This window comes from Serinus canaria, chromosome 2 (genome assembly GCF_022539315.1).
Source record: "Serinus canaria isolate serCan28SL12 chromosome 2, serCan2020, whole genome shotgun sequence".
Lineage (NCBI taxonomy): Eukaryota > Metazoa > Chordata > Aves > Passeriformes > Fringillidae > Serinus > Serinus canaria.
This window is the reverse complement of record NC_066315.1, coordinates 194,126-219,033: the sequence shown is the minus strand read 5'-3', so window position 1 is coordinate 219,033 and position 24,908 is coordinate 194,126. Positions and strand designations below refer to the sequence as shown.

The following is a 24,908-nucleotide window of genomic DNA, read 5'->3' as shown; positions in this document are numbered from 1 at the left end:
AGTTGATTAGTCTTTAGTTAAACCTGCAAGGAACTAGTTCGGAGTCCAAAATTCCTACATTATTGAGTCTTATGATTAGACAATTCAAGGTGAAGCAAAACACCACACCTGAGCCAGAGTTTTTGTAAGAACACAGGCTGGTGTTCCACAGATCTATGTTCTAACAGTGATCTTCAGAACACTTTCAGGTTGTGTCTGTCACTGTCTATGACAGAGGCATCCATGGCCTGTTCTGTGACTCACTGGAAATGCAGTGTTCAGTCTGGCTGAGCCAAGGTGCCCCAGGTGAGGACCCTGCTCAGTGTCTCCAAAGCTCAGTACTCACCACATCTCTCAAGTTCTGGCCACGGCTTTGGTTGTACTGAGGAAGTGAGCATTTAGCAGGAAAGGCTGATCTCACCCAAAGCTCAGGACTTGCTGACTCACCCCAGCACAACCCAACTACCATGGCTCACAAAACAAGACAAGATTGTTTTTCTCTCTTTATTGACTGATGGATTCTCAGGCAGATCTGTTAATTACACTGTTAAATAATAGTTAAAAACAAACCAAGGCCAGAGGAGTTTGAAGTGAAGTATCTAAACTGAAGCAGAAATTGGGAAGGAAAAGGCAGGAGAAGCTGGGCTGGGGTCTCCACTTGTGTATCACTGCAGCTTGGACACCCCGATGGCCACTGTCATGACCCCAAGCCAACAGATTTCAAGGCCTGGCTCAGATGGGATGTTGTCTAAATAAGGAAACAGTTGCCCAAATGTAGCCAGATCAGAAGAGAACAGCTCTGTCCAGACGTAGAGGTGCAAGGCAAGTCGAGGGGAAGCAGTATTGCAGCAATCCTAGAACACAGCCAGAGGGAGCAGCAGCTCTGCCCCCGCCGTGGCCAGCGCCAGCCCCAGGACAGCACGGCCGGGGCCCCTCAGCTCACACGTTGTGGGTCCGTTTGGTGAGCTGCGGGTCCTCATCCACCAGCTTCGACTTGAGATGCTCCTTGTAGGCAAGGATGTCCCCTTGCCACTTGGTGATTGTCTGCTTCTCACAGACCCAGATCTCCTGTGCGACCTGAGAGCCAACACACCGGGAGGAGGAGAAGAAGAGAGGTTTGCAGTACAAATGTTTATAATCTTACCAAAATTATAAAGTTAACTAAAAACTACTCTCTGAAGTCTGGCAAGAAAAGTTTGATAACTTTCACATTTAGACTACTAAAGAAAAGTATCTACAGGGAAACATCTTCCCTGGTGTTTTCAGCATAATTTGTACAAGATTTTAGAATTGAAAGTCCCAGGCCCCTCTATATTCCTGGTTTTGTTCATGGACTAAGATGAAAAGCCTTTCTTGTTAAATTGGTAATTGAAACAAAAGTAGTTTTTGACCTGAACTAATCATACCTCAACTTGCAGCCAAAGCTACAGCAGATAGATCAGCACTTCACATTTCTAGTGGTTTTTATTTTATTTTAAGTACCTAATCTTTTCCTGGGCTAGCTGAACAATTGTCTAACATAAATGCAGTAAGGGAATCACGGGGGTTTTTTTTTCGCTCACCCATCTTTTTGGGATAAGTAAGAGCCAGTCAGTTGAAAACACCTTGTTTTTATGACTAAAATGTTAGAAAGTTGCTCTGACAAAACTCACAACTGTCCTTACCTGTTGGATGAGTCTGAAGTCATGGCTGACAAGCATCATTCCTCCCTCGAACTCATTGATAGCATCTGCCAGTGCATCTATGGTTTCTATGTCCAGGTGGTTGGTGGGCTCATCCAGGAAGAGCATGTGAGGGTTCTGCCAGGCCAGCCAGGCAAAGCACACACGGCACTTCTGCCCATCAGAGAGGTTCCTGATGGGGCTCACCTGCCCAACACACACATGGCTCTGCAGTAACCTGACAGCCTCCCACCCTTACCCAAACCACCTGGGTCTCACCTTGGGCTCTCAGCAGCTCCATGACACAAGAGTTAGCCTTATACCTACACCAACCTTCTCCCACCCAGGGAAGAAGGGAATTCCAAGGGTTTCTGAAGGACTGTACACAGCAAGGCTCAGCTTGTGCCAAAGGTGTGTAAGGACAGTTAATTGGTCTGACTGGTATTCACTGACAAAACAATCAAACTACTCTCAACTTCTGCAGTGATAAATAGGCAAAACCAATGTAAAAATCAATGCTGAACTGCAACAATGTGGACAACTGTCACACGTAAGACGTGTCAGGTACAGGAGCATGTCGTGCTGGGACTTAGAGCACCATAGGTTGGCCCACTCTCTTGTCTGAGCCAAGTGGACCCTACAAACAGCTGAGCATCTTCTAGCACTTCTGCCTGGTATTCATCTCAGAAATAAGAGAGAAGCAAAATAGTTCAAATTATAAATAAAACATGCTCAGGTCTAGCACTATACCAGAACTTGCTTTCTGCTCACCCAGAGTCTGAGGGAGTCACCCCTTCCAACCCACACACTGCTGTGATCCAAAGAAAGTTCCCATGAGGCATGAGTTATTTTTTTCTCCAATTTCAAAGGCAGAGATAGAAAAAGCATTTTGATGCTGTGGTGTGGCATGCCGCATACTGTATCACACTGTCAGGTACCAGTAAAGTAACAGAAAACACAGAACTTCTACTCCCCTGATTAACAAAAAGCAAACCTCAACAGCTAATACTCACTCACCTGCTGCTTCCCTGTCAAACCATATCTGCCAATGATTTTCCTCATCTCTTCTTTCTCCTTGATCTCTGGGTAGCATTTCAGCATGTACTCCAATGGTGAGAGGTCTAAGTCCAACTGCTCTTGCAAGTGCTGACAGAGAAGAAACGTCAGCTTCAGGCTGTGCAAGCCAACCACTTCATGGCCCTAAGCAACACCCCCCTTGAACCCCTCTGGTAACCAGGTGAGCAGCAGAACACGTGAGACAATAATCCCATCCGCAGAACAGCCTCTGTGCCCAACTACTAGGGAATAATTTAATAATTTCCATTTGAGGAACCGGAGTGCTGCTTCAGAACAGGAGGCTTGTTCACCACCAAACACAAGGCAACCAGCTCTGTCACAGCAGGTGGGAGACTGAACAGGAAGGCCCACAGCCAGCCTCTTTGCAGGGTAAGAACACAAACTGGAGCCCATTCCATGGAACGGCTCCTTCCCTCATCTCCAGACACAAAAAGGCAGCACTGGGAGAGGCCTCAGTAGCAGAACTAAAGGGACAAAGTTCCTCGTTCCTGACAGTTATTTCCTCAGCATTCCCTGTCCCTTGGGGCTGCTGTAGGGAGTACCTGGTGGTATCTACCGATCTTCACATGCGAGTGCTTGCGAATCATCCCATCTGTGGGCAGCAGCTAGAAGGGGAAGATAAAGCCATTTCAGCAGGAAATCTCTCCTCTTGTAGTATGCCAGAAATACAGAATCCAGCCATCTCCAGTCTGGCACAGGGGAGACAGTTAATATGAGAGAAAAAGCCCCATGTTTCAACAAGACCACAGGACTTCTAAGGCCTGACCAGGGTGTTCTGGCAAACAAGTGCACTTTGTTGAAGACTATTCCAAAAGTAAAGGCCCAGAGCGGGATAGACAATGCACAGAGCAAACCTCTCCTGTGAGCAGTTTCAGCAGTGTTGACTTTCCAGCTCCATTGGGTCCAACAAGAGCTACACGAGTATCCAGGTCAATTCCAAACTCCAGGTTATTATAGATCCATGGCTGCGAACCACAAAAAATCAGAAAACATTATGCCTTTTCAGTACTCCCGAGAACCTCCCTGCTGCATCTGTAATGCTCTATCCCCAGCAGGCACAGCATTAGCACTGGCAAGAACTTTGCTTCACTAGTCACACACTGCTGCCCCCTCAGGAAGCTCAGCCAAAAGTCTCCCACTCCCAGACAAGGCAGGAATACAAGTGATCTCTGTATGCATAGTCCCATACTCACCCCATCCTTGGTGTATCTGAAGCTGACATTCTGCACCATGATGACGGGAGGGGGAATTTTCCCACAGGGGGGAAAGTAGAATGATAAAGTCTGTAAACACAGAATATCCACCTGTGAGACACTCAGATCACGGGACAGCCCACTCATTACAGTATAACCATGCCTCACTACCAACATCAGCTGTAGACCAAGGCACCAGATTGTGACTTTTTATAAGCCCTTCTTGCAACTCACTCAGATTTATTCTGATGAGCTGCTTGCAAGCTCATCTGCTGGCCAACAAATCCCTGTTTCTTTCCCTTTAAAACAAATGTGGGTCTGCATTCTTAACACAAGTAAAGGGTGCACTGAGCATCCTCTCCTATCTCCCATGAGCCCTAGGCATTCCTTTCTGTATCTGCAAAACAGCCTTATCGATAAGACAACTCCACTTCCCTCCCCTAGAAAATTCCTCCTTCTCATTGTTCAGCATTACTCCATGCTGAGTACAGGGATACTTGGCATCAAGGAGGGGTATCTGGTTCTTGCTACCAGCTCTGTCAGACCTTCCTGCTGTCTGCTGAAGACCCTTCTACTCCTGTAGTCCACGTTTCAAATACAGATCTCTAGATGCAATCCCATGTCTGATCCTACCTTATCATTCACAACTCTCTCTGTCAAGCCAGAAGCCATCATTTTTTGAAGGGTCTTCTCCTTGCTCTGAGCTTGCCTGGCCAGCTTCGCACTACCATGGCCAAATCGTGCAATGTAATTCTGCAAAAAGAGTCAGCCAAAAGGCACAGTGATAAGGCTGATGAGGGGCAGGGATGCCCACTAGAAGGGCAGGAGGGTGCTCATGCAGCTAGGCAGGTACCTTCATATGAGCGATCTGATCTTGCTCCCAGTGGAATCGCTTCATTTGATTTTCTTCTAGTTCTAAGCGAGTCTTTACATACTGATCATAATTTCCCTGGAAAGTGAGCATGGCACATCAGATGTGTCCTGAGAACAGCCCCTGTTTCTGCTCTGGTTCCATGGGGCTCTGTTTACTCACCGTGTAGTACTTAAGTTTGCGGTTGTGCATGTGGATGATGTTGGTGCAGACGCCATTCAGGAAGTCCTGGGAGTGGGATATCAGCACAAGAATCCGCTTGAACCTGTGGCACCATGTAAGTTATTACAGACCAAATTAGGAAAAGAAATCCCATTTGTTGGCCCTGATGATGACAAAGGCTTTATCTGCATGCTCTGGGAATAGCAGTAAAGCAGCTACAACCAACTGCAGTGAGTAAATCCTGCCAACAGTTTTCACTGTAGTAAAACACCCTGCACCATTACATAGTTTTTGCCTGTTATCACAACAAGTCTCGAGCAGACTGCCTTTGAGGCAAGTGACTTGTGTCACTGATGCAGCTGCCTCCATTGGCATCACGTTTTTAAGAAGTTTCAACCTTTGCTGCTTACTTTCCCCTCAGTACAGACTCCCATTAATATGCACACTGCAGCTGGCTCTGGTCCAAATCTGTACAATGAAGGGTGAAAGCCTCACCAAAAGAGGTTCAAAGTTCTTTCCTAAAGCACCTCACTTGTAAAGCAAGGACACAAAAGGTTCAACTGACAGAGATGATGGGAAAACCTCTGCAAAGGCAAAGCCCTTCTTACAATACAGTTCTTTTAATGCACACCCCATAACCTGAGCTTCCTAACTGTTTCTAAGCTTTTTGTCTTACACCTTAACATTTTACCTTTGTTAAGAAAACCAGGCACCTCACACACTAGCAAAAGATGAAACCAACGCACTCAGATACTATAGTTCTGTGAAAACAGAGAAATGGTGGGGAGGAAGAGGAGCTGAGAGCCAGGTCTGGAAAGCTCAGACTACTAGTACAGCACATAATGTTGGTACACAGTCTGCCAAGGCCGGCTCCTCGCTTTCAAGGAACCCTAACCTTTAACCTGGGAGTACAAACCAGCATTTCTCATTTCTTCACTGCCAGGGAGACAGGGAGTTGAACTGAATTCTTTATCCTGGCATCAAAGAATCTCACATAGCAGCAAGCGGGTGTCACTGGTACTGCAACACAGTTATGCACCCACAAGAACTATACAGTTACTCCTGCAGAACTTGCTTACGTGCTGACAAGATGCTCCTGCTCACATGCTGACAAGCAGAAAAGCACAACCCACAGAAGCAGCAAACTCCTCCATGCTTACGTTTTCAGCTCTTCCTCCAACCACACACAGGCATCCAGGTCAAGGTGGTTTGTGGGCTCGTCGAGCAGCAGCATGAAAGGCCGAATGAAGAGCGCTCTGCAAGGACAGGGGAGATGACAGCATAGGTTAAGTGTGTAACCCAAAGCCTCTCAACGTGCTCTGAGTCCTTAGAACTGTCTGTGACTCTGCAGGCACAAGCAGGCATGCACTCTCACAGGAGGCAGGCGGCACTATTTCACTCACCTGGCAAGAGCCACCCTCATTCGCCAGCCACCACTAAAGTCCTTCAGCTTCTTCCTCTGCATGGCTGGCGTGAACCCCAAGCCGTGAAGGATACGTGAGGCTCGTGCTTCTGCCTTGTCAGCATCCAGCTCCTCCAGGCGTTCATATAACTCCAAGAGTTTCTCACATTCCGCTGAAAGAGAGCCTGCTGGTCAGCACCTCTGCCCACAAATGGCTCTCATCTGCACAGCTGGGAAACCTCACAGCCTCTCTGCTTTACTCCTGTTGAGCCCCCTCCATATCCAAGACACTTTGTAAGATGCTGCATGGAATAATTTATCCAAAGAAGTGTCATCTGTGCTCATTAATACAGGGCAACTGGGGGAAACGGGTACCACAACATGTGAAAACTTCCCCAAGGAACCCCAATTTCTTTGGAAGGGAAGGAAAGGGAGGAAATGTCCCGTGGGACTCTGAGAAGCTTTACCGTCTTCATGAGCTAAACGCTCCGCTTCTCGCTCCAGCATGGCTCTCTCTGTATCCACCTCCATCACACACTGCAGAGGGGTCTTGTCACTGGGAGGCATCTCTCGGGTCAGGTGATAGATGTCAATGTGCTCTGGGATGGGCACCTCTCGCTTCCCAATAGCTGACAAAAGCATGGATTTCCCTGTGTGCAGATAATCACAATTAATTGCCAGAGTCAGTGAGATACAACGTCACAGTGAAACAGATGATATACACTCAGATCCCACTGTGATTCCTTCCCTTTCCAACCTCAGAAAATCCTGGGGAATTTTTTCCCCAAGAGGCCAGAAGAACTGGAGGCACAGCAGAGCCCACTGCCTCGGTAGGACAGGTCGTCCTCCTAGCTAAGGCTTAACACCCCAAAGATAGGACTGAGATTTGAAGAAGCTTTTTGGAGACCACTGCACTTCAGCCCTTGCCCAGATTTGGGAAGTTTTATCTCTGTTGCAGTTTCTTCTGTCTAACCAGGTCTGACAGCTGGTATCAGGATCCCAGATTCCAAAGACTTCTAATATAGAAGAAAGTAATGCACTCATCCCTAAATAACCTGGGGTTTCCTGAAACTTAAACGAGATGGTCACTCTTACTAGCACCTCTCTAATCAACGCCATATTCTGCATCTCTCAATGTAGCATCACTTTCTCCAGGGACTGTACAGTTGTTTTCCTAGTCTGGCCAAACCACACATTTTCTACTTCTCCATACAGTACAAGTTCTTTGACCAATACCATCAGCATTGGGTTTACTGGCTCTGCTAAGCTAACCAGGCAAACAGGAATCAAGTAGATTCACAGATCCCAGATACCTCTCCCAGCTCTCCACAGAAACAAGATTAAAAGCACAGTCCAAATCTAGAATGCAATCTCAGACTTCTATCAGCAATCCTAGTAATTCCCCTCCTGGGTGGAGATATGGGAGAAAAGAAACTGCTCAGTCCCAGCCATATCTGCTTCCTTCTGGTTTCCAGCACTTCCCACCTGCACCTGCCCATTTTCTCAGCAGAGACACCTTTACTGAGTTCCAGGGAGCCACCTTGCTTCCCCTCAGCTTACCAATGCCATTGAGTCCAATCAGGCCATAGCGTCTCCCAGAGTTCAGCTCCAGTTTGGTGTCACTCAGTAGCTCCTGCCCATGAAAGGTCAGTGAGAGGTTGATGATATGCACATCAGTGCTGTTGGGGTGGGAGGCCAGCACTCCTGTCACGGCTCGGGCAGCAGCTTTCTTTAACTCAAAATCCTCCAGCTCCTTTGTAAGAGCATCCACCTCTATATGTAGAGAAGACCAGAAGTGTTACTGATCTACAAACACAAGGGAAGCCATAAGCCCCTGCACCAAAAGGCCCAGGACAACAAAAACAACTCCCATTTCTACAGAAGAGTTGAGGAGACCAGGATGGAATGACACTCAGCTTTTCAGCTTAGCAGGAGGATATATATGGTCTAGTAGGAACTTCCACCAGCTAAATATCTCAATGTCATCCAAACAAAACAGGACCATCAAAACTAAGTGAGCCGTTTTCTGAATGTGATTGGACTAACCCCCACTTGCAGGAAAGACTAGACTAGGAATAGAGCATACAAAGTATTGCCTGCAAGTGTAAAAAAAGGCTTGGCCAGAAAATAAACAAAGGGAAAGCTGAAAACAGAGAAGCAGCAGCAGCATTGAAACAGTCCCTACTAATCTTCTGAGAAGCTACAATGCCCATCTGCATGTTCCCTCTTCCTTTCCTCCTACAGTACAAGAAAATCATACAATCACAGAATCCTAAAATGGTTTTGATTACATATTCCAGAGCATTTAATTTCAAACCTGCAGCCATGGGTAGGGACACCTTTCACTAGAGCAGGTTGCTCCAAGCACCGTCCAACCTGGCCTTGTACACTTCTACGAATGGGGCAGCCACAGCTTCTCTGGGCTGCCTGTGCCAGAGACTCACTGCCCATCCTTCCTGTCCTGCTGACACCTGTCACAGGCCAGCTTCACTCAATGAGAGATGCTGCCCTTTGAAGCAGCCAATGGCACTGGGGATCCTGGCAGGCAGACCTGGTTTCTGATTGTGCCAGTGCAGAATGTCACCCTGGTTGTCAGCATCCAGCAAAATCACCCACTCTGCAAAATCTCTATTAAACACCATGGCAAATGTGCCTTAGCCGAGGAGCAAAAAATGTCACCGGCACTGACGCAGAACCCCTTTGGGCAATACCATAGAGCAGTGACAACAAAGAATGAAAGAGGTGAGCAAAAATGGGTAAGGGAGTGTTACCCCGATGCATAAATAGCTCGGCAAGAAATATGCCGGTATTGACCCACATAGAATCACATGATCTCCTAGGCCGGAAGGGACCCACAAGGACCATGGAGCCCAAGTCCCGGCCCTGCACAGGCACCCCAACCACCGCACCCCGTGCCCGAGAGCGCCGTGCAAAGCTCCTGAGCTCGGGGCAGCTCCCGGAGGAGCCGCCGGGGCAGCGGAGCCCCCCCGAGACCCAGCGGGCCCCGCCCGCCGCCCGCGCTACCAATAGGAACGCGGCATGCAAATGACCCGGCGGAGGCGGCGATTGGGAGGCTTGGGCAGCGCCGGCCCCCGCGCGCCGGCGCCTCCCGCAGCTCCGGCCCGCGCCGGGACTGGCGGCCCGCACCAGCCCCGCCGCCCCGCACCGGCCCCGCCGCGCCGGGCTCCGTGCCGCGCACCGGCCCCGCCGCGCCGGGCTCCGTGCCGCGCACCGGCCCCGCCGCGCCGGGCTCCGTGCCGCGCACCGGCCCCGCCGCGCCGGGCTCCGTGCCGCGCACCGGCCCCGCCGCGCCGGGCTCCGTGCCGCGCACCGGCCCCGCTTGGCACGGCGCACCGCGGGCTGAGCCCCACAGAACCCTGCGGGCTGCCGGGTGAGCTAAAGGAAGGCCCAAAAATGAACTCTCTGTAAGCATTACCAGCCTTGTTTCCTTTAGGACCAACAGCTCCCTGTGGCAAAGCTTGTCTCTTTAACAGGCACAAAGCCTCTTTTAGAGGCAGGCTCTTTGTTTCTGCAAACCAGGTAACTCTCAGAGAAACAGGTGAGCAGAGAGTCACAGCAAATAGCCTTAAGAGAATTAATTCAGACGCTACTGTTTTCTGCCGCAGGAAAGAAAACTCCAAACGAAACGAGAACCCAAGAAACCCCAAACAGATCTAGGCATCAAGTAGCAGAAGGGGAAACACCATCAACCCCCTCCATCTCCACACGGCTATGCCTCAAGCGAGGGCCAACGAGCATCCTTCACACACACGGCCCAAGCGGAGCCCCCCGGGCCCGCGGCTGTCCTGCTGTCCCAGAGCAGAGCGCTCTCCACGGCAGCTACTGCGGCCGCCCAGTTCGGCGCAACCCACGCCCCAGGCGTTTCATCAGAACATCAATGTCGCGGTTCAGCCCACCCGGGACACAGCCGAGCGCACACGGTCCGCCGGAACGCCGCCGGTCAGGCCCCCCGCCCTGGGACACGCCGGGCAGACACAGGACCGGCCGGCTTCTCACCTGGCAGCACCGTCCCATTGGCCTCCGGGGGCCGGACTTCCTGCGGCTCCGTCCCGGCATCTCCGTTCTCGTCCGGGACCCGGCGTGGCCGCTGCCGGGCCTTGGCCGCCTCCTTCTTCTTGGCCGCCTTCTTCTTGGCCAGGTCGGAGGGCATGGCACGGGTGGGAGCTACACCAGAGGGGGCGACAGGCGCCGTTAGGCCGCGCCGATCCTGCCCGACTCGGGTCGCCCCGCCTCTGCTCCCCGGCCCGGAGCACACGGCGCTGCCGGCTCCTGCCGAGGGTTCCCGCCCGCCTGCCGAGCTGCCCGCGCCGCGCAGCACCGCCCCACCCGGCCCGACCCTGCCCCGCTGCTCCCCGTTCTCGGCTCCTGGGCCCGCCCGCACCGGCCGCTCGCGCTTTCCTTCTGTCGCAACAGCCCCGCCGCGACCGCGTGCGAGCGCCCCGCCCCCTGGGCGCCCCGGCCAATCGCAGCGCGGACCGTCACCGGCGCCGGGCGGTGCGCGGCCCAGGGGAGCGCCGTCCGTACGCCGCCGCGCCTCCCGGCATGCCGCGCGCCGACGTGGCCCCGCCCCCGCAGGTACCATAGAGGCGCCGGCGGCGCGGGCCAGAGCGGCCACCAGGCACCAGCGAGAGCGGAGCGGAAGCGGAAGCGCGTGGGGCGATGTGGCAGGCGAGGTGGCAGTGGCGGAGCGCGGCCCGGCTGAGGCCGCCGTCACTCCCCGCGCCCCTGTCCCGGAACTCCGGCCCGCCCTCTGTCCTGTCACTGGCTTCGGGGTAACAGAGCCCTGGGGCCGCCGTCCCGCGGGACCGCTGCCGTCCGAGCGCCCCGCGCCCGCCATGTCCTGCGGCTGCCCCGTGAGCTCGGCCCGGCCGTAGCTGCCGCGATGCGCCTGGGCGCGGTGCTGAGCGCGCTGCGGCCCGCGCTGCCTCTCCTGCTCGGGCTGTCCCTGGGCTGCAGCCTAAGCCTCCTGCGCGCCTCCTGGAGCCACGGGGCGGCTGAGGAACGCTGTCTGGCACCGGGCCCACCCGCGCCACCCGCCCGTGGCGCTCCGCCCGAGGCAGCGGAGGGGAGGCCGGGCCCGGGCCACGAGGACTTCAGGCCTCGGATTGTGCCGTATTACAGAGACCCCAACAAGCCTTACAAAAAAGTGCTCCGGTAAGGCATGTTTTGTCTGGCCTGGCTTTTTTCAAGCAAAATATTGTTGTGGGAAGTTTTAAATCTTCTGTAAGTGAACAGGTTCTAGGTGAAATGTGCTGTTTGAAATAACTTGTATAGTAAGAATGTGGTGCACCAAGGCAACGGCCAAGATTGTTGCCTTAAGGGGTGTAAGAGACGCGTTCAGGAAATAAACCTGAGGGGAAAAAAGGCAGCAAAATTGCCTAAGAAGAGTGAGAATATTTCTTCTCAGTACAGGGAAAGTGATTCTGCCCTGCTCAGATGAGACCCCACCTGTGATGCAGCATCCAGCCCTGGGGTCTCCAACACAGAAAGGACATAAACTTGTTGGAGTGAATCCAGAGGAAGCCACCAAGATGATTGGAGGAGTCGAGGAAAGGCTGAGAGAATTTGAATTGTTCAGTCTGGAGAAAAGAAACTTCACAGTGATCTAGCTGCAGCCTTACAGTACTGCAAAGGGAGCAGCAAGAAGGATGGAGAGACTGTTTAACAAGGATGTGGAGTGACAGGACAAGGGGGGATAACTTTACACCAAAGGGGAGAAGGTTTAGATTAGATATTAGGGAGAAAGTCTTTCCTGTGAGGATGGCAAAGCACTGGCACGGGTTACCCAGAGAGGCTGTGGCTATTGTGTCTCTGGCTAGGTTGGACAGGGCTTGGAGCATCTAATGGAAGACGTCTCTGCCTGTGGCAGGATGTTGGGACTAGATGATGTTAAAGGTCTCTTCTGCCCCAAACCATTCTGGGATTCAGGGATTGTTTTGATGCTTGTGTTTAACAGAACATGTTTAATTATTCAAAATTTGTTTTAACTAGTCTGCTTGTTAGGAAAATACTGGTCAATTAATCCTAGTGTGTGTGTTAAGGAAATTTTCCTGTCTGACCATCCAGGAGCCACTCTGGGTATCACGCTGCCCCTGCCAGGGCCGAGGCTCCTTTGCAGCTACAGCTCTGGTGACCCAAGCGGTGCCCTGCTCAGCTCCTCCCACACACCACACTCATACTGCCAGACAAGTTTCCTTGGCCACAGGTTTCCTGTAGCAGAGTCTCTTTGGTTTCTCTTAGTATTTCACTTATGGTGTAGTAAGGTCACAACAGCTCAGGGTGGTGCCTCTGCAGAGGGACCCTGAACAAGGAGACCCCTGGACTTTTGTACCCTCACAGTCTATGTATTCTCTTCACATGTTTCCTCATGTGCCCCTTGGTGCAGTGCTGGTTTTTGGTCTGGAGTCTTCTCCTTGTTCACTGGGTCCTGCAGGGCTTTATGCCATTTATGAGGCCAAAGAGCAGCACCCATTGCTGGCTCCTGGCCTGGGTCTTCAGTGATCTCCAGCACTCCATGTGCAGCTGGTGTACCCCAGCACACCTCAGCCACCAGCACTAGAGACTCCTCAACAATCATTCCTGTGTTTTTGTTGAGCATACCTGCTAAGCTGCACCGTGTACTAAGCTCCAAGTGGTTAGCTCTGTGGTATTTTAATTGCACTGGCACAGTTTTCTTGCTGAGATAGATAATGTGAGATTGTTGCTACATTGAAAGAAGCGTTTTTACAAAATGGGATTTTCACTAGTGAGTCTTCTCTTCAACCTCTATGACTAGGCTTGACTTTTTCACCCTGGGTAGATTCCAGCATTTAATGATTTGTCCCAAGTTACCATAATTCTTTGATTTTTTTTTTCTCCTCCAGCTGTTTGTCATGTAGGTATGTACTTCCTTTACAGAACTCGCTACATTCAGACAGAATTGGGGTTCCATGAGAGACTGTTTGTGGCTGTGCTGACCTCCAAGGCCACACTGAACACGTTGGCCGTGGCAGTGAACAAGACAGTGGCCCACCACTTCCCACGCCTGCTGTACTTCACCGGGCTGCGCAGTGCCAAGGTGCCCCATGGCATGGTGCTGGTGGCCCATGGCGACGAGAGGCCCATTTGGCTCATGTATGAGACCATGAACTATATCCATCAGCATTTTGGTTCTGACTATGACTGGTTCTACATCATGCAGGATGACACCTATGCCCAAGCTGAGCAGGTCAAGGCTCTGGTGACACACCTGAGTATTAACCAAGATGTGTACCTGGGGCGAGCAGAGGAGTTCATCGGGGGAGACGAGCAGGCCCGTTACTGTCATGGGGGCTTTGGCTACCTGCTGTCCCGTAGCCTCTTGCTAAAGCTCCACCCACACCTGGACAGCTGTCGCAATGAGATCCTCAGTGTGCGCCCAGATGAGTGGCTAGGTCGTTGCATCATTGATTTCCTTGGCATCAGTTGTGTTTCCCAGCTCCAGGTACTACCTCCCTGCTCAGGTTTTGTGTTAGCTGAGCCTGACAAAGCCCAGAATCTGATTCTGATTAATTCTCTACTGCATAGCCAAGAAGCTTTTTTGTGAGCTGCTGCTGTGAGTTGCAGAGGAAGGAAGGGCTCTGTGCTATGGCAGTGTTGGCGGGGGGGCCCAGAATCACTGCTGGGATGTTGAGGGAGAGAGCACACATGGGGTATAATTTTCAGCCTTACTTCAGGGCTGATTCACAGGTTTTTGAAGGCATGATAGAAGGTATGTTGGTACTGAGCAGTAAGTGGGAATGCAGTGCAGGGTGGGAGAGACAACTTACCCCTTTTGTTTTCTGGGTACTGCAGTCAGTATGGAAAGAGGGGCAGATGTGTGTATGGGGTGAGGAAAAGCTGCTCTGTGTACTCAAGTTCCATGCCAGTCTTTCTGGCTTTTGTCTGCTTCAGGGCCAGCATTATCACACTTATGAACTAGCCAAGAATACGGAACCGGAGAAGGAGGAAGAAGAGGACTTTCAAGCAGCTCTTGCAGTGCACCCTGTTTCTGACATGACCCTTATGTACCGGCTGCACAAGCAGTTCAGCAGGATCCAGCTGGACAGAGTCTATCAGGAGATCCAGGACCTCCAGGTATGTGGGGAGGGCTACCTGCAAAAACTCCTTGACCAAATGGAGGATTTCCTTCATTTTCAGCACACTGGAGGAAGATCATTGCTTCTGTTTGTGGGCAACTGTCAGTCAGACACAGGCTATAGTCCCTTATCTCAGAAACACGTTACCCAAAACTCCTGGTGTGACACTACCCATGTACCGTTGTAGGTGGTGAGGTGGGCCTGGGGAGGAGCTGGCCTAGATCTCTTTAAATGCATAGTGGCAATCAGTTTTTGCTCTCTCTTTGCACAGATGCAGATCAGGAACCTGACAGCACTGACCCCTGCAGGTGAGGCAGGTGTGACCTGGCCTGTGGGCATTAATGCCCCATTCCTTCCAAAGTCTCGTTTTGAGGTGATCAGCTGGGACTACTTCACGGAACAGCACCTGTTCTCCTGTCCTGACGGCTCCCCAAAGTGTGAGCTCTCTGGAGCCAGTAAGGCAGACGTCAGTGAAATCATCGAGTCTGCAGTGGAGCAGCTGAACCATCTCTATCAGCCCCTGCTCCGCTTCAGCAAGCGGCAGCTGCTGAACGGCTACCGGCGCTTCGACCCCACACGGGGCATGGAGTACACCCTGGACCTGCTCCTGGAGGCTGCCACCCAGAAGGGTCACAGTCATGTTCTAGCCAAGCGAGTGAGCTTGGTCCGACCCTTAAGTAAGGTGGAAATTATTCCCATGCCATATGTGACAGAGGCCACACGAGTGCAATTGGTGCTTCCCTTGACAGTGCAGGACCTGGATTTTGTAGCAAACTTCTTGGATATGTTTGCTATGAACACACTGGACACACATGATAATGCCTTGCTGACTTTGCTTTTTATCTACCATCCCTACGATGCCCAGAGAGTTGGTCAGATGGATGTTTTTGCTGGAGTCAAAGCTATGGTAGGAGAGCTAGAGAAACGCTATGCAGACGTTAAAATCCCATGGATTAGTGTTAAAACAGAGGTGCCATCACAAGTAAAGCTCATGGATATAGTCTCAAAGAAGCACCCTGTGGACACATTGTTTTTCTTGGCCAGCGTCTGGACAGAAATCAACATGGAGTTTCTGAACCGCTGCCGCATGAATACCATCAGCAATTGGCAAGTCTTCTTCCCTGTGCATTTCCAGGAGTTCAACCCTGCACTGGTGTACCGTGGTGAGCAGACAGCATCCTCCAACACCGACTTCCTGAGAGATGGGCATTTTGACAGACATTCCTTTGCTGAGGCCTGCTTCTATAATTCTGACTATATGACAGCACGTACCAAGCTCGCAGCTGATATCCTGGACCGAGATGAGGTGCTGGAGAGCATGGAGGTATTTGATGTCTTCCTCCACTATTCTGGCCTGCACCTTTTCAGGGCTGTGGAGCCGGGGCTAGTGCAGAAATATACACTGAGAAGCTGCAATCCCCGGCTCAGTGAGGAGCTGTACCACCGCTGTGTGCTCAGTAACTTGGAAGGACTTGCATCCCGCTCACATTTAGCCATGGCCCTCTTTGAGCAGGAACAGGCCAACAGCACTTGAGAGATGAGAAACATCAAGAGCTTCTCAGCACCTTAACACTCGTCACTTTCCATCCCCTTCCCAGCCTGGCCATTTGTGAAGGGTATGTGAGGTCAAGGGAGGAGGAAGACTTTCCCAGACCCTGAGGCACATGGGCTATGGAATGAGGCTGTTTCAGTAAAGGGGGTTTGGTTTGTTTTTGGGTTTTTTTAAAAATAAATTTAATTTTCTTTCCAGGCAGAGTAATGTCGTCATTTGTAAACTTTGCAGCCTCTGGGATGAGGGAGGTAAACAAGCTGTAGAATGGACCTTACTTAAAGCTATGTAATTCTGCTGAGCATTGCAAGGAGAGAATGAGTATGAGCTGTGTACTTGGACAAAGTTACCTTGACTGTGCTATTCTCAGGGCTGTTGCTGCACCCTCCTGTGTGTTTATGCATTTCGCTTTTTCAAGAGGCATAAACACAGCTTGTCTGGGTTAGCTGGACAAAGCTATTCAGCCACTTTCACTTTGGTGGTTTTGGCTCTTCCAAAGGTGTAGGGCGGTTCCAGTTTAAATATCTTGAGGCTGGAGACTCCCAGCAGTAGAGTAGATTTACAGTAGAGTAACATTTACAGTTCAAAACTTCTTTCTCCTGTTTAAATTTTTTTTTTTTTTGCATTTTAATTTGTGCCCCTTGCTTCTCAGCATCACAGGACAGCTGATGATGCTGTGAGCAGATCATCACAGCATCACACAAACAGCTGCTGCCAATGAGCAGCAGCTGTTTGTATCTTCCTTACAGTTTACCATTACTGACACACACAGATAACACTGTCCTGAGCCTGTTCTCCAGACAAAACAATCCCACTTCCCATTACTTAACATTTCCACGTCCCTTTACTGGACTAACTCCAGCATGTCCATGTCTGTCCTGTATTGGGAAGCCCAGACTGGACTCAGCATTCCTGGCATGTCTCACTTGTGGTGAGGAGAGAGGTCATTGTCCTTGACCTGCTGGCCACAGTCCGGATGCTGTGGCCCAGGATGCTGTTGGCCACCTTTGTTCCGAGGGAATGCTGCTGGCTTATGTTTACTTCGTATCCCAGGACCCCACTAATCCTTTTACTTTTTCAGCTTTCCAGCATCATTTTTCCAGCCAGTGTCCCAGAAATCAAAGCCCTGATGCGAGCTTGTGAATTTATGTGATAAGCTGGCAAGTGTGACTGACCCTGTTCATCGCTGCAGGGTCACTGCTGAAGGAGAGAGGTTGTATTTGCTACACTCATCTCATGAGGTGAGCAAGGTGAAGGTCTGGTATGGGCAACAAAAGAGATGCTGAAAAATTAGAAAAGCTTGAAAGAAGTATTCAAAGTCAGGAACATTGGTTCAAATTGGATAGAAATTTCAGGTTTTCTTATTTAAGTAAGGCATGTCTCAGTTGCATTTACATGGGAAGATCACAGATGTTTGTATGGGGATGAGTGTTTGTTGCTAAGCGAATGAAGCAGAGCAATGCAGAGTCCCCAGGCAGGTGCAAAGGAGAGCCCTTTATTGCAAAAAACAGGCCTTTTAAAGTAGTTAGGCTGTTACCAGTTGCATTCCATTTTAGCATGCCAAGTGTAATTCAGCTAACCAGCATTCACCACAGTGTGAGCATGTAACGGTTATATAACTTGTTTTTCTATCTCCAATTCAGATGAATCACTTTCCCATAGTCCTCTTCTACTTAGCCAAAGTAGCAGGCCTGAGCCATGAGTTTACAAGGTTAACAAGGCCCTTATTTTATAAAGCTTAACCTATATGCAACATGTAAGCACACATTCACATAATGAGGACAAGGACAATTACCTGGGAAACTTTTTATTATTGTAGAGGGTTGTTCTGCATGAGGAGGTCCTGATCCATTATGATCCAAGTAGGAAAGGGACTTGGGCTGTGTAGGGTGCTATTTAAAATATAATGTGTTAGAGCAAACATGAAAGAATAGTGTATATCACCTCTAATCCTTTAGATGTGGGGAGCCCCAAATGGGCCTCTGATCCACACCCAACATGCCCTGCAGACCCCACCTGCGGAGCTGGTTCTCCCTTTTTTGCTATTAGAGCCATTATAAGAGTGCAAGAAAACAACTCTGTTCCTCATTCCTGCTGTCACGCAGAAAAGGATGTATGAATCAGAATTTCTTGCCTCACTGTTAAATAAAAGCCAGGGCATGTGAATGGCAGAATGGCTGGGCATGACCAAGAGGTGTCCGTGAGCATTTCTGTATGATGAGCTGGGCTGAGACTGTCTGGTGGGCAAGGGGTTTGTGCAGCAAAGCCAGGTCTGACTGCTGCCCTGTGAGCAGCACAGGCCTGTGTGTGCTCAGGTTAACATCTCCTTGGGATGCAGTGACTGCCAGGTGGGATCACGTGCCACAGCACAGATGGACAGAGTGAAAACTCCAGTGCAGCTCACCTTGGGGATGGTGTGCTCATCTTGAATGCAAAAGAGATTCTGGTGCATGAAAAATAACTTCCGAGTGTCAGCAAGGATACAGAGCTTGTAATTGCAAGTTTCAGTGCAGTGTAATATTCAAGAAGAATTCCTTGGATCATTGTTCTACATAACACATCTGGAAGCACTGGCAGATGACACTGGGTCCTGTAAGAAACTAAGCAAGCAGCAGATCTTCTGCACAGGGACACGGTGTCATGCCACCAAGCTGAGCATTAACCTGGGAGAGCTGCAGGAATTGCTGACTGAGAGCTGTAGGGGATGTGACACGTGGGGATGTCTGGGATGTAAAACAAGCTGCTAAAGGAAGGGGTTTGAAATGACATTGGGCAAGCAAGAATCATTAGTGAGTCCTCATTATAGAGGAAAGAGAACAATGGAGAACAGGATAGTGAGATTTGATGGATGTAACCCAAAAGCCAGGGATGTAGTTGCCAACTTGTCCCTGCCTGTGTTCAGGGGATGTCAGATGATGATGCAATGCTACGCAGAACTTAAAATTCTTAAGAGGATCTTGTATCTTGGGAGAAAGCTGAGGGAAGCTCAAGCTGATTCTTCTATTTTTTACATTCCAGCTCTGTGGAAAAGGAAAGGCAGGAAATACTGCCAGCAAACTGCCCAATCCATAAGCTGGGGATTCTGTTTTTTATCTGCGGGACAGTTCTCCAGCCAGTGTTGTTTGACACTTAATTGATTATCTGGAAATAATTATAAGATCTCTACAAATAAAATCAGCAGATATGTAAAAATATGCAAAAAAGTCATGAAGAGAGGATAATAGTGAAGAAGAGTGTGTAGCAGAGTAAGGCCCTTCATACAGACTTTTGTCTTAGAACAGTCAAATGCAAACTTACGTGCTTGGGGAAGATTGTGTATCACTCTTCCAAACAGGACTGCATGTTGAAAAAGGTAAGTCTGTAAAGAAATTGACTTAAATTGTATTAAAGTACAAGCAGCTTTATTTTTCTTGGACCCACTGTTTCAGACACTAATATCCAGGCTCTGTCCCAGCCCTATAAAGTATAGATTTAAGACATGATATAACAGATCTTTACAGGTAGACAATCTGGGAGAAACAGATGCTGTTGATGTGAGACAGCAAGAAGGGCCCTGGTGGCATAGCACACAGCCTGTTTTTAAGGCTATTAGGGAACAAAGAAGAACCTTTGAGGTTCACAAAACTTACCTCAAGATTGTTAAGTATTTTACAATGTGAGATGCAGAACTCTTGTAAGACAAGGGGTAATGACTTTGAACTAGGTTTAACAGTTTTAAACTAAAAGAGGGTAGATGCAGACTAGATAAGAGACCATTTTTAAATAGAGGTTGTAAAGCATCGGCATAGATTGCCCAAAGAACCTCATCCATGGAGGTCTCTGAGGCCAGGTTGAACAGGACTTGGAGTGACCTAATTATGAGTTGGAAATGTCCCTGTCCATGGTGGGGTGGGGCTAGATGGCCTTTAAAAGTCCCTCCCAACCCAAACCTTCCTATGAGTCTATGAACTCTTAGAATGTTGTGAGTGATCTGATTAGGGTGTGTGAGTACATGTACAAAGTGAAAACATTGGACACTAAAGCAGTTTTTAGTTGTCCAGAGGTAAGGCATGACTGCAGCAGATTTAATTCCAAAGGAAAACAGGCACATGCTTTCAGTGCTGAAAGTGAGTAGCTAGTGGAATTACAGTGGTAACTTTTCCCATGTGCTACAATTTACTTGGTTGGTGTAACAGAGATCATTGGAGGCAAGTGTGAAATTACTTGTCAAATGTAAGTGGGTAGAGTAAGTCCTTCATGGCCTTAAATTTCACGACTGTCACTCTACCGTGGATGAAATTTGCAAAAGAGAAATCTACCAAAGGCTGTTAAAAGACAAAGCCAAAACCTCTGGCACAGCAGGTCTCTGAATTACAAATCTGTAAGCATTAGGAGAGCTGCCAGGGAGGGAGCACTTCGTCTACCCTATTTTAGTGATTTTTTTTTTCTAAGCAGACAGTGTCAGGGAGAGGGTAAATCAGTCAGGTGTGCTTGTGATTTGACTCTGTCACCATTTTTGTCTCTTGCGCTAAAAAAGACTAGGTCTTTTTTTTAAGGATGCACTTTATTTCAGCCAGAAATGATGCACTATGTGAGGATCATGATACTGAGTCTGTGTACTGCAGTGGGGTCATGTACTGGCCAGGAAGATAAATTACCATGATTGTCAGGTTTGATCCTGTAGCCCTGAAGAAATGCACACCCTTATGTGATGTCTCTGCTTTCCCCAACATGCACTGGGTGTGTTTACTTTTGTGTATACTTCATTTTCTTTGGGGTCCACAGCAATGGATATTTTTCTTCCTCATCTTCCGTTGTGAAGGTAATTTCATCCATTGCATGTTTTAGACTGGCTGACATATCCTGTTGGAATAATCTGTTGATCCTAGAGGAGGATGTGTATACATGTGTATACATGTTACAAACATAATGCTTCCGTCCCAGCTGCATTTTTAGCTTCAAGAAACAGGTAAAAATAGATTCTCCACCTTTTCATAGGTGACAGAGCTGTTACTCCATCCCAAATTAACAAGAATATGTTTAAAAAAAAACCCAAAAACCCAAACCCAGATGCTGTGAACTCAGATATTGTATCTAACCATAGTGTCTATCAGTCTTCTCCAAGACCAGAATATAAAGATTGTGCCTCTGCCATGTGACCTGGATGAGTAGCCCATCTCCCTTGGGGGATGTGCCCAGGATAGCCTCCCCTCTGACCCTGGGGCCCACCTGAGCAGCAGTTCAGGTCTGTCTGGGCAGGTCCTCCACTCAGTCACAGCTCACAAGTTGCTTCACCCCAAAGTGCTGTAGATACAATTCCCAGCACACTGGATAGTGCAACCCAGGTCTTGCAGATGGTCTAAACTGCTTCACAGAAGTTCTGGAGTTGCTGTTGGTCAGATGAGCAGAGAGAGGACAGGGTGCTCTCATAACACGTTTCCCCAGCTACAGCAAGGTATTCTTGCTCAGCATACTCCATTCTCAACTCCAGCACAAAGAGTTCTTGTCATAGGAGCTCGCTGTCTTCTGTTTGGCTTGGAGCATTGCCTTGTCACATAAACATTGTGAGATATTCTGTGCAGCACTGCAGAGCCTGTGCAGGTGCCAGCTGCCAGCTTGGTCTCAAGCCAGGAGTCTTGGCCTGAACCCCACTATACCAGATGCTTTCATGCCCCCCTGTCCCAGGGCTCACCACTCCCCAGACCTGTACTTCAGCCAAGGCAGTCACCCTGTCCCATTGTGAACTCTTTTCTGCATGTACTAGACACTTACCTTATCTTCCCAGCATGCATGCTGAACTATTGCTCTTGGATTCTCAAAGGGGGAAATTTTCTGGTGACAGGTACCACAGAATTTCATTTTGCATTTGCAACAGTGTTTTGCTGGTACAAATAACCATAGGAAAAAGCTTGAAAATGTGACACAGAAAATGTAGTGAAAAAGCCAAAAGCATGTGTACAGTCCCTCCTTAAAAACACCCACCAAGACTTAAATCCACCTTGTGATCTTTACAATATTTTACTTCATCTTTTAGACTTACACTGTTTTTGAGCATGTGAAGCTGTCAGGTTTGCTTGGCTCCTTGCAGGTGGAGCTCAGTCCTTTCACTGCTCCTTGGAGCGAGCTCCTTGTGTGCTCCTCACAGCTCCTTGGAGCATTACTCAAAAGCATTCACTGTCAGTGCTCATTCTGTCCAAACTTCCCTCATCCCCATGGACTGCAGGGTTTTAGCAAATGACAGCGAGGGTTCCTTCTAATCGCTCTGTCAAAGTGCGTGTCGCAGAGATCTCCCCCTGGATGTTTAAGAAGCAATTTTCTTTTTCCTGACACCACACCTCAGACCCGTAGCCTAACAGGCCCAGTGCCCTAATCTTCACCCTCCCGGGAGCCACCAGCTCCTTGACACAAGGAAAAGCGTGCGGATTATGGATTGCAGCTCTGGGCTCTGGGTTCTGAGTCTGAAGGACTGGACGTGCCTCAGAGCTCCCCTGGCCTGTTTGCTCTCTCATCTGCTCCTCCCGTCTCCATCGCCACTGGAATTCTCATTGCCTCCCTGTGAACCCCGGCCCGTTCGCTGTGGGTGCGAGACCCGCTAGGTACCCGTCGGAAGCGCTCCCGACCGTGCTGCTCTCGGGCGGGCGGCGCTGGGGCCGGGCCGGGCCGGGCCGGGCCGGGCGGGGCGGGGGCTCTGCGTCGGGCCCCGCGGCTGGGGGTGATGCAGAGCGGGGCCGGCAGGCGGCGCTGGGGAGCGTGCGGAGGCTGCGGCGGCGGCCAGAGGGCTGCGAGAGCGCCGGGGCTGCGGCGGCGGGGGCGGCAGGGGGCGGCGGTGAGTGCGGGGCGCTGAGTGCGGGGCTGGGGGCTGCCACAGTAAGGGGACTCCGGCGGTGGTAGGGGCGCTGGTGGGGAGAGAAGGGGGTGGCTGGGGCGGCGGGGCTGGGGGCGGTGGCGGCCGCGGCGGACCTAAAGCCGCTCCGTCCCTCTCTCGGGCTCCGTCGAGGCGGCCCGTGGGGCTGGGAGGGCGTGGGCGCCGCACCCACCTGTCCCCGGGAGGAGCTCCGTGCCGCGCCGCCCCCGCCGGGCTGGGAGCGGGGCAGGGGCTGTGGCTGCGCCGCCCTCCCGTCGCAGCAGCGCGGCCGGGGCCGGGCTCCCTGTGCGGGACCCTCTCCCCCGGCGCGGCGGGCGAGATGCACTTTACCGACGGTCCCTGGCCGCTCTCCGCAGCGCCGCGCAGGCGCTCCGCACGCGGACGGCCGCGGCGGGAGCGGAGCATGGACGGGACGGTGAGCGCCGCGCGGGCCCCGGCCCGGCCCGGCCCGGCCCCGGGCAGCTGCGAGGCGCCCACGCCGGCGGTGCCCCCGGGCCGGGCACGGACCCCGGGCAGCGCCGCTGCTGCTCCCGCGCGGGCTCTGCCCGCAGGGCTCGCCCGGCCGGGAGCCTGGTGGAGTTCGGGCGGACCCCTGCGCCGCCGGTACCGCCCGGCGGTGCCGCCCGCCTCCGCCGCCGCTCGCTCGTGGAGCCACGGCTGGAGCAGCCTGGCGGCTGTCGCACTCTCTGATCTTGCCCGCGGACTCGGCTTTAGGCGGTGCAGCCCCCGCCGGCTGTCCCAGCGCGGGCCCCGCGTCCCCTCCGAGCCCCGCGGCTTTGCTGCCTGGCAGGAGCTCGGCTCGCTTGGAGCGGCAGGCAGAAAGGGGGAGCCCAGTGCTCGTATACCGCTCTCGAATGCGGGCTGCAGGAGGGTCTCCTTCAGCAGGGACTGACTTTACCGAGGGAGACACCATCGCTCTTCTGGATTTGCCCATCCTGCCCTGACATGGTCCATGCATCTGGAGAGGAGAGTCCTCTTCTTAATACCCTGTCCTGGAGACAGCCCAGCGCTGCCCTGCATCTAACTGACTGCTGTCTCTGGTGCTCCAGGAACAACCAGCCTTCACACAGGAGATGGCAGCTTTTGAGAGAGAGTATTTGACTTGCTGCCTCTAAGATGCCTCTTCAGTTCTGTCTTCAGAGGGAGATACATGGTCCAAGATACTCTCTCAGGACTAACAGATCCATGTCCGTGGGAGACTGATGCTCTGTGTGGCCTTCTGGCTTCCCACACATGCAAACCATCTCCCTTTGGCACCAGGAGTTTGCTGCTGGAGACTGCTGCTCCTTCCCTCCCTCCTTTTCCCTGAGGCCTGAACTCTTCTCCGTTCCCTCCATCACCGTGGCCTGTGGAGGATCCCTGTGTGCAAGCTGCTGCTGGGAGAAACTGAGGTAGAATTGAAATGGGGGACTGAGGAGCAAGCAAAGTCATTTACCTGGGCATCATCTGGGAGAGTGGTGCTGTTAGCATTGCCCTTCTTGGAGGGACTGACTTCACCCTACCATGCATCCAAGGAAGTCCTGCAGCTCCTAAAAATAACCAGTTCCTTGGTGTTGTCTCAGGAGCAATCAATGATCTGCTGTTTTCCATGGGGACACCACCAACCAAACGAGCTGAGCTCTCTGTGAGGAGGAACTTGCGGCTCGGCCTTGCCCGTAAGGCAGGGTGAGGACAGTCAGCCTTTGCTCTCCTCCTTCTCCTCAGTGCTGCAGTAATGTTCCTTTCTGTACCTCATGCACTGTCCCTTCTCACTTGTGCTGCCTCCACTGCAGTGCTTGCCTCAGCCCCAGCGTGGGCTCTGTCCTTCCTTGACTACAGCTCTGTTTCAGCAGAATTCACCATTATCTTCTTTTTGTCCTTTGTTCTTCCTATTTCTTGACCCCAGTAGATCCAGAGTCTTGTCCCTGGTGGAGTTATCCAGTCTGCTCATGCTGCCAGGCACTGCCCAGGCTGGCACTGCAACACTCATACTTCCCTTTCTTGGCTATCCCTTCTTTAGACATGATTTCTATTTGCATGTCTAGGTGGGAGCTTATGCTTGAGAATGCTTTGT

At 51.0% G+C, this 24,908-nt stretch overlaps 4 protein-coding genes across 9 annotated transcripts in view; 2 read left to right on the top strand and 2 right to left on the bottom strand.

The window, feature by feature from the left end:
• Positions 1-469: 469 nt before the first annotated feature.
• Positions 470-10,883, bottom strand: ABCF2 (ATP binding cassette subfamily F member 2). Of its 3 annotated transcripts, none has more exons than XM_050970922.1 (15): positions 10,748-10,883; positions 10,363-10,530; positions 7,906-8,118; positions 6,813-6,995; positions 6,347-6,518; positions 6,104-6,199; positions 4,944-5,046; positions 4,764-4,859; positions 4,544-4,663; positions 3,911-4,000; positions 3,572-3,682; positions 3,260-3,322; positions 2,658-2,786; positions 1,644-1,847; positions 470-1,056 (listed from the first exon to the last, which is right to left on the bottom strand). In XM_050970922.1, the coding sequence occupies exons 2-15, from the start codon at positions 10,514-10,516 to the stop codon at positions 919-921; spliced, it is 1,872 nt and encodes a 623-aa protein (XP_050826879.1). In that variant the 5' UTR covers positions 10,517-10,530; positions 10,748-10,883; the 3' UTR covers positions 470-918. The 3 variants fall into 3 exon arrangements, with proteins under 3 accessions (XP_050826879.1, XP_050826880.1, XP_050826881.1); XM_050970923.1 differs by having other exon boundaries at positions 10,703-10,793; XM_050970924.1 differs by lacking the exon at positions 10,748-10,883 and having other exon boundaries at positions 10,363-10,690.
• A 359-nt stretch (positions 10,884-11,242) lies between these two features.
• Positions 11,243-16,215, top strand: CHPF2 (chondroitin polymerizing factor 2). 2 transcript variants are annotated; one of them, XM_009099761.3, is made up of 4 exons: positions 11,243-11,520; positions 13,264-13,828; positions 14,278-14,460; positions 14,734-16,215. In XM_009099761.3, exons 1-4 carry the CDS (start codon positions 11,249-11,251, stop codon positions 15,994-15,996), a joined length of 2,283 nt encoding a protein of 760 aa, XP_009098009.1. In that variant the 5' UTR covers positions 11,243-11,248; the 3' UTR covers positions 15,997-16,215. The 2 variants fall into 2 exon arrangements, with proteins under 2 accessions (XP_009098009.1, XP_009098010.1); XM_009099762.4 differs by having other exon boundaries at positions 11,391-11,520; positions 13,230-13,828.
• A 6,317-nt stretch (positions 16,216-22,532) lies between these two features.
• Positions 22,533-23,768, bottom strand: LOC127059171 (translation initiation factor IF-2-like). Its single transcript, XM_050970368.1, has one exon. The coding sequence runs from the start codon at positions 23,766-23,768 to the stop codon at positions 22,533-22,535; it is 1,236 nt and encodes a 411-aa protein (XP_050826325.1).
• Positions 22,764-24,908, top strand: part of SMARCD3 (SWI/SNF related, matrix associated, actin dependent regulator of chromatin, subfamily d, member 3) — a 77,658-nt gene continuing 75,513 nt past the window's right edge. The window contains exon 1 of one of the 3 annotated variants that reach the window (XM_050970933.1): positions 22,764-22,816. The gene's annotated coding sequence lies outside the window, so the exon portion shown is untranslated. Of the gene's footprint in view, positions 22,817-23,598; positions 24,521-24,908 lie in introns of those variants that run through there. The other 2 variants (XM_050970932.1, XM_050970931.1) reach the window with 2 other exon arrangements.

What these genes read in the sequence shown, in the direction of transcription:
- ABCF2 (XM_050970922.1), bottom strand. Translation starts at nt 10,516, where the DNA reads ATGCCCTCCGACCTGGCCAAGAAGAAGGCGGCCAAGAAGAAGGAGGCG. An exon ending in AGATCGGTAGATACCACCAG is followed by an intron (nt 2,787 to 3,259) that starts GTACTCCCTACA and finishes CTTCTCTGTCAG; the next exon opens with CACTTGCAAGAGCAGTTGGA. An exon ending in ACTTCAGACTCATCCAACAG is followed by an intron (nt 1,057 to 1,643) that starts GTAAGGACAGTT and finishes GTTGGCTCTCAG; the next exon opens with GTCGCACAGGAGATCTGGGT.
- LOC127059171 (XM_050970368.1), bottom strand. Translation starts at nt 23,768, where the DNA reads ATGGTGTCTCCCTCGGTAAAGTCAGTCCCTGCTGAAGGAGACCCTCCT.
- CHPF2 (XM_009099761.3), top strand. Translation starts at nt 11,249, where the DNA reads ATGCGCCTGGGCGCGGTGCTGAGCGCGCTGCGGCCCGCGCTGCCTCTC. An exon ending in CCTTACAAAAAAGTGCTCCG is followed by an intron (nt 11,521 to 13,263) that starts GTAAGGCATGTT and finishes CTTCCTTTACAG; the next exon opens with AACTCGCTACATTCAGACAG. An exon ending in GTTGTGTTTCCCAGCTCCAG is followed by an intron (nt 13,829 to 14,277) that starts GTACTACCTCCC and finishes TGTCTGCTTCAG; the next exon opens with GGCCAGCATTATCACACTTA.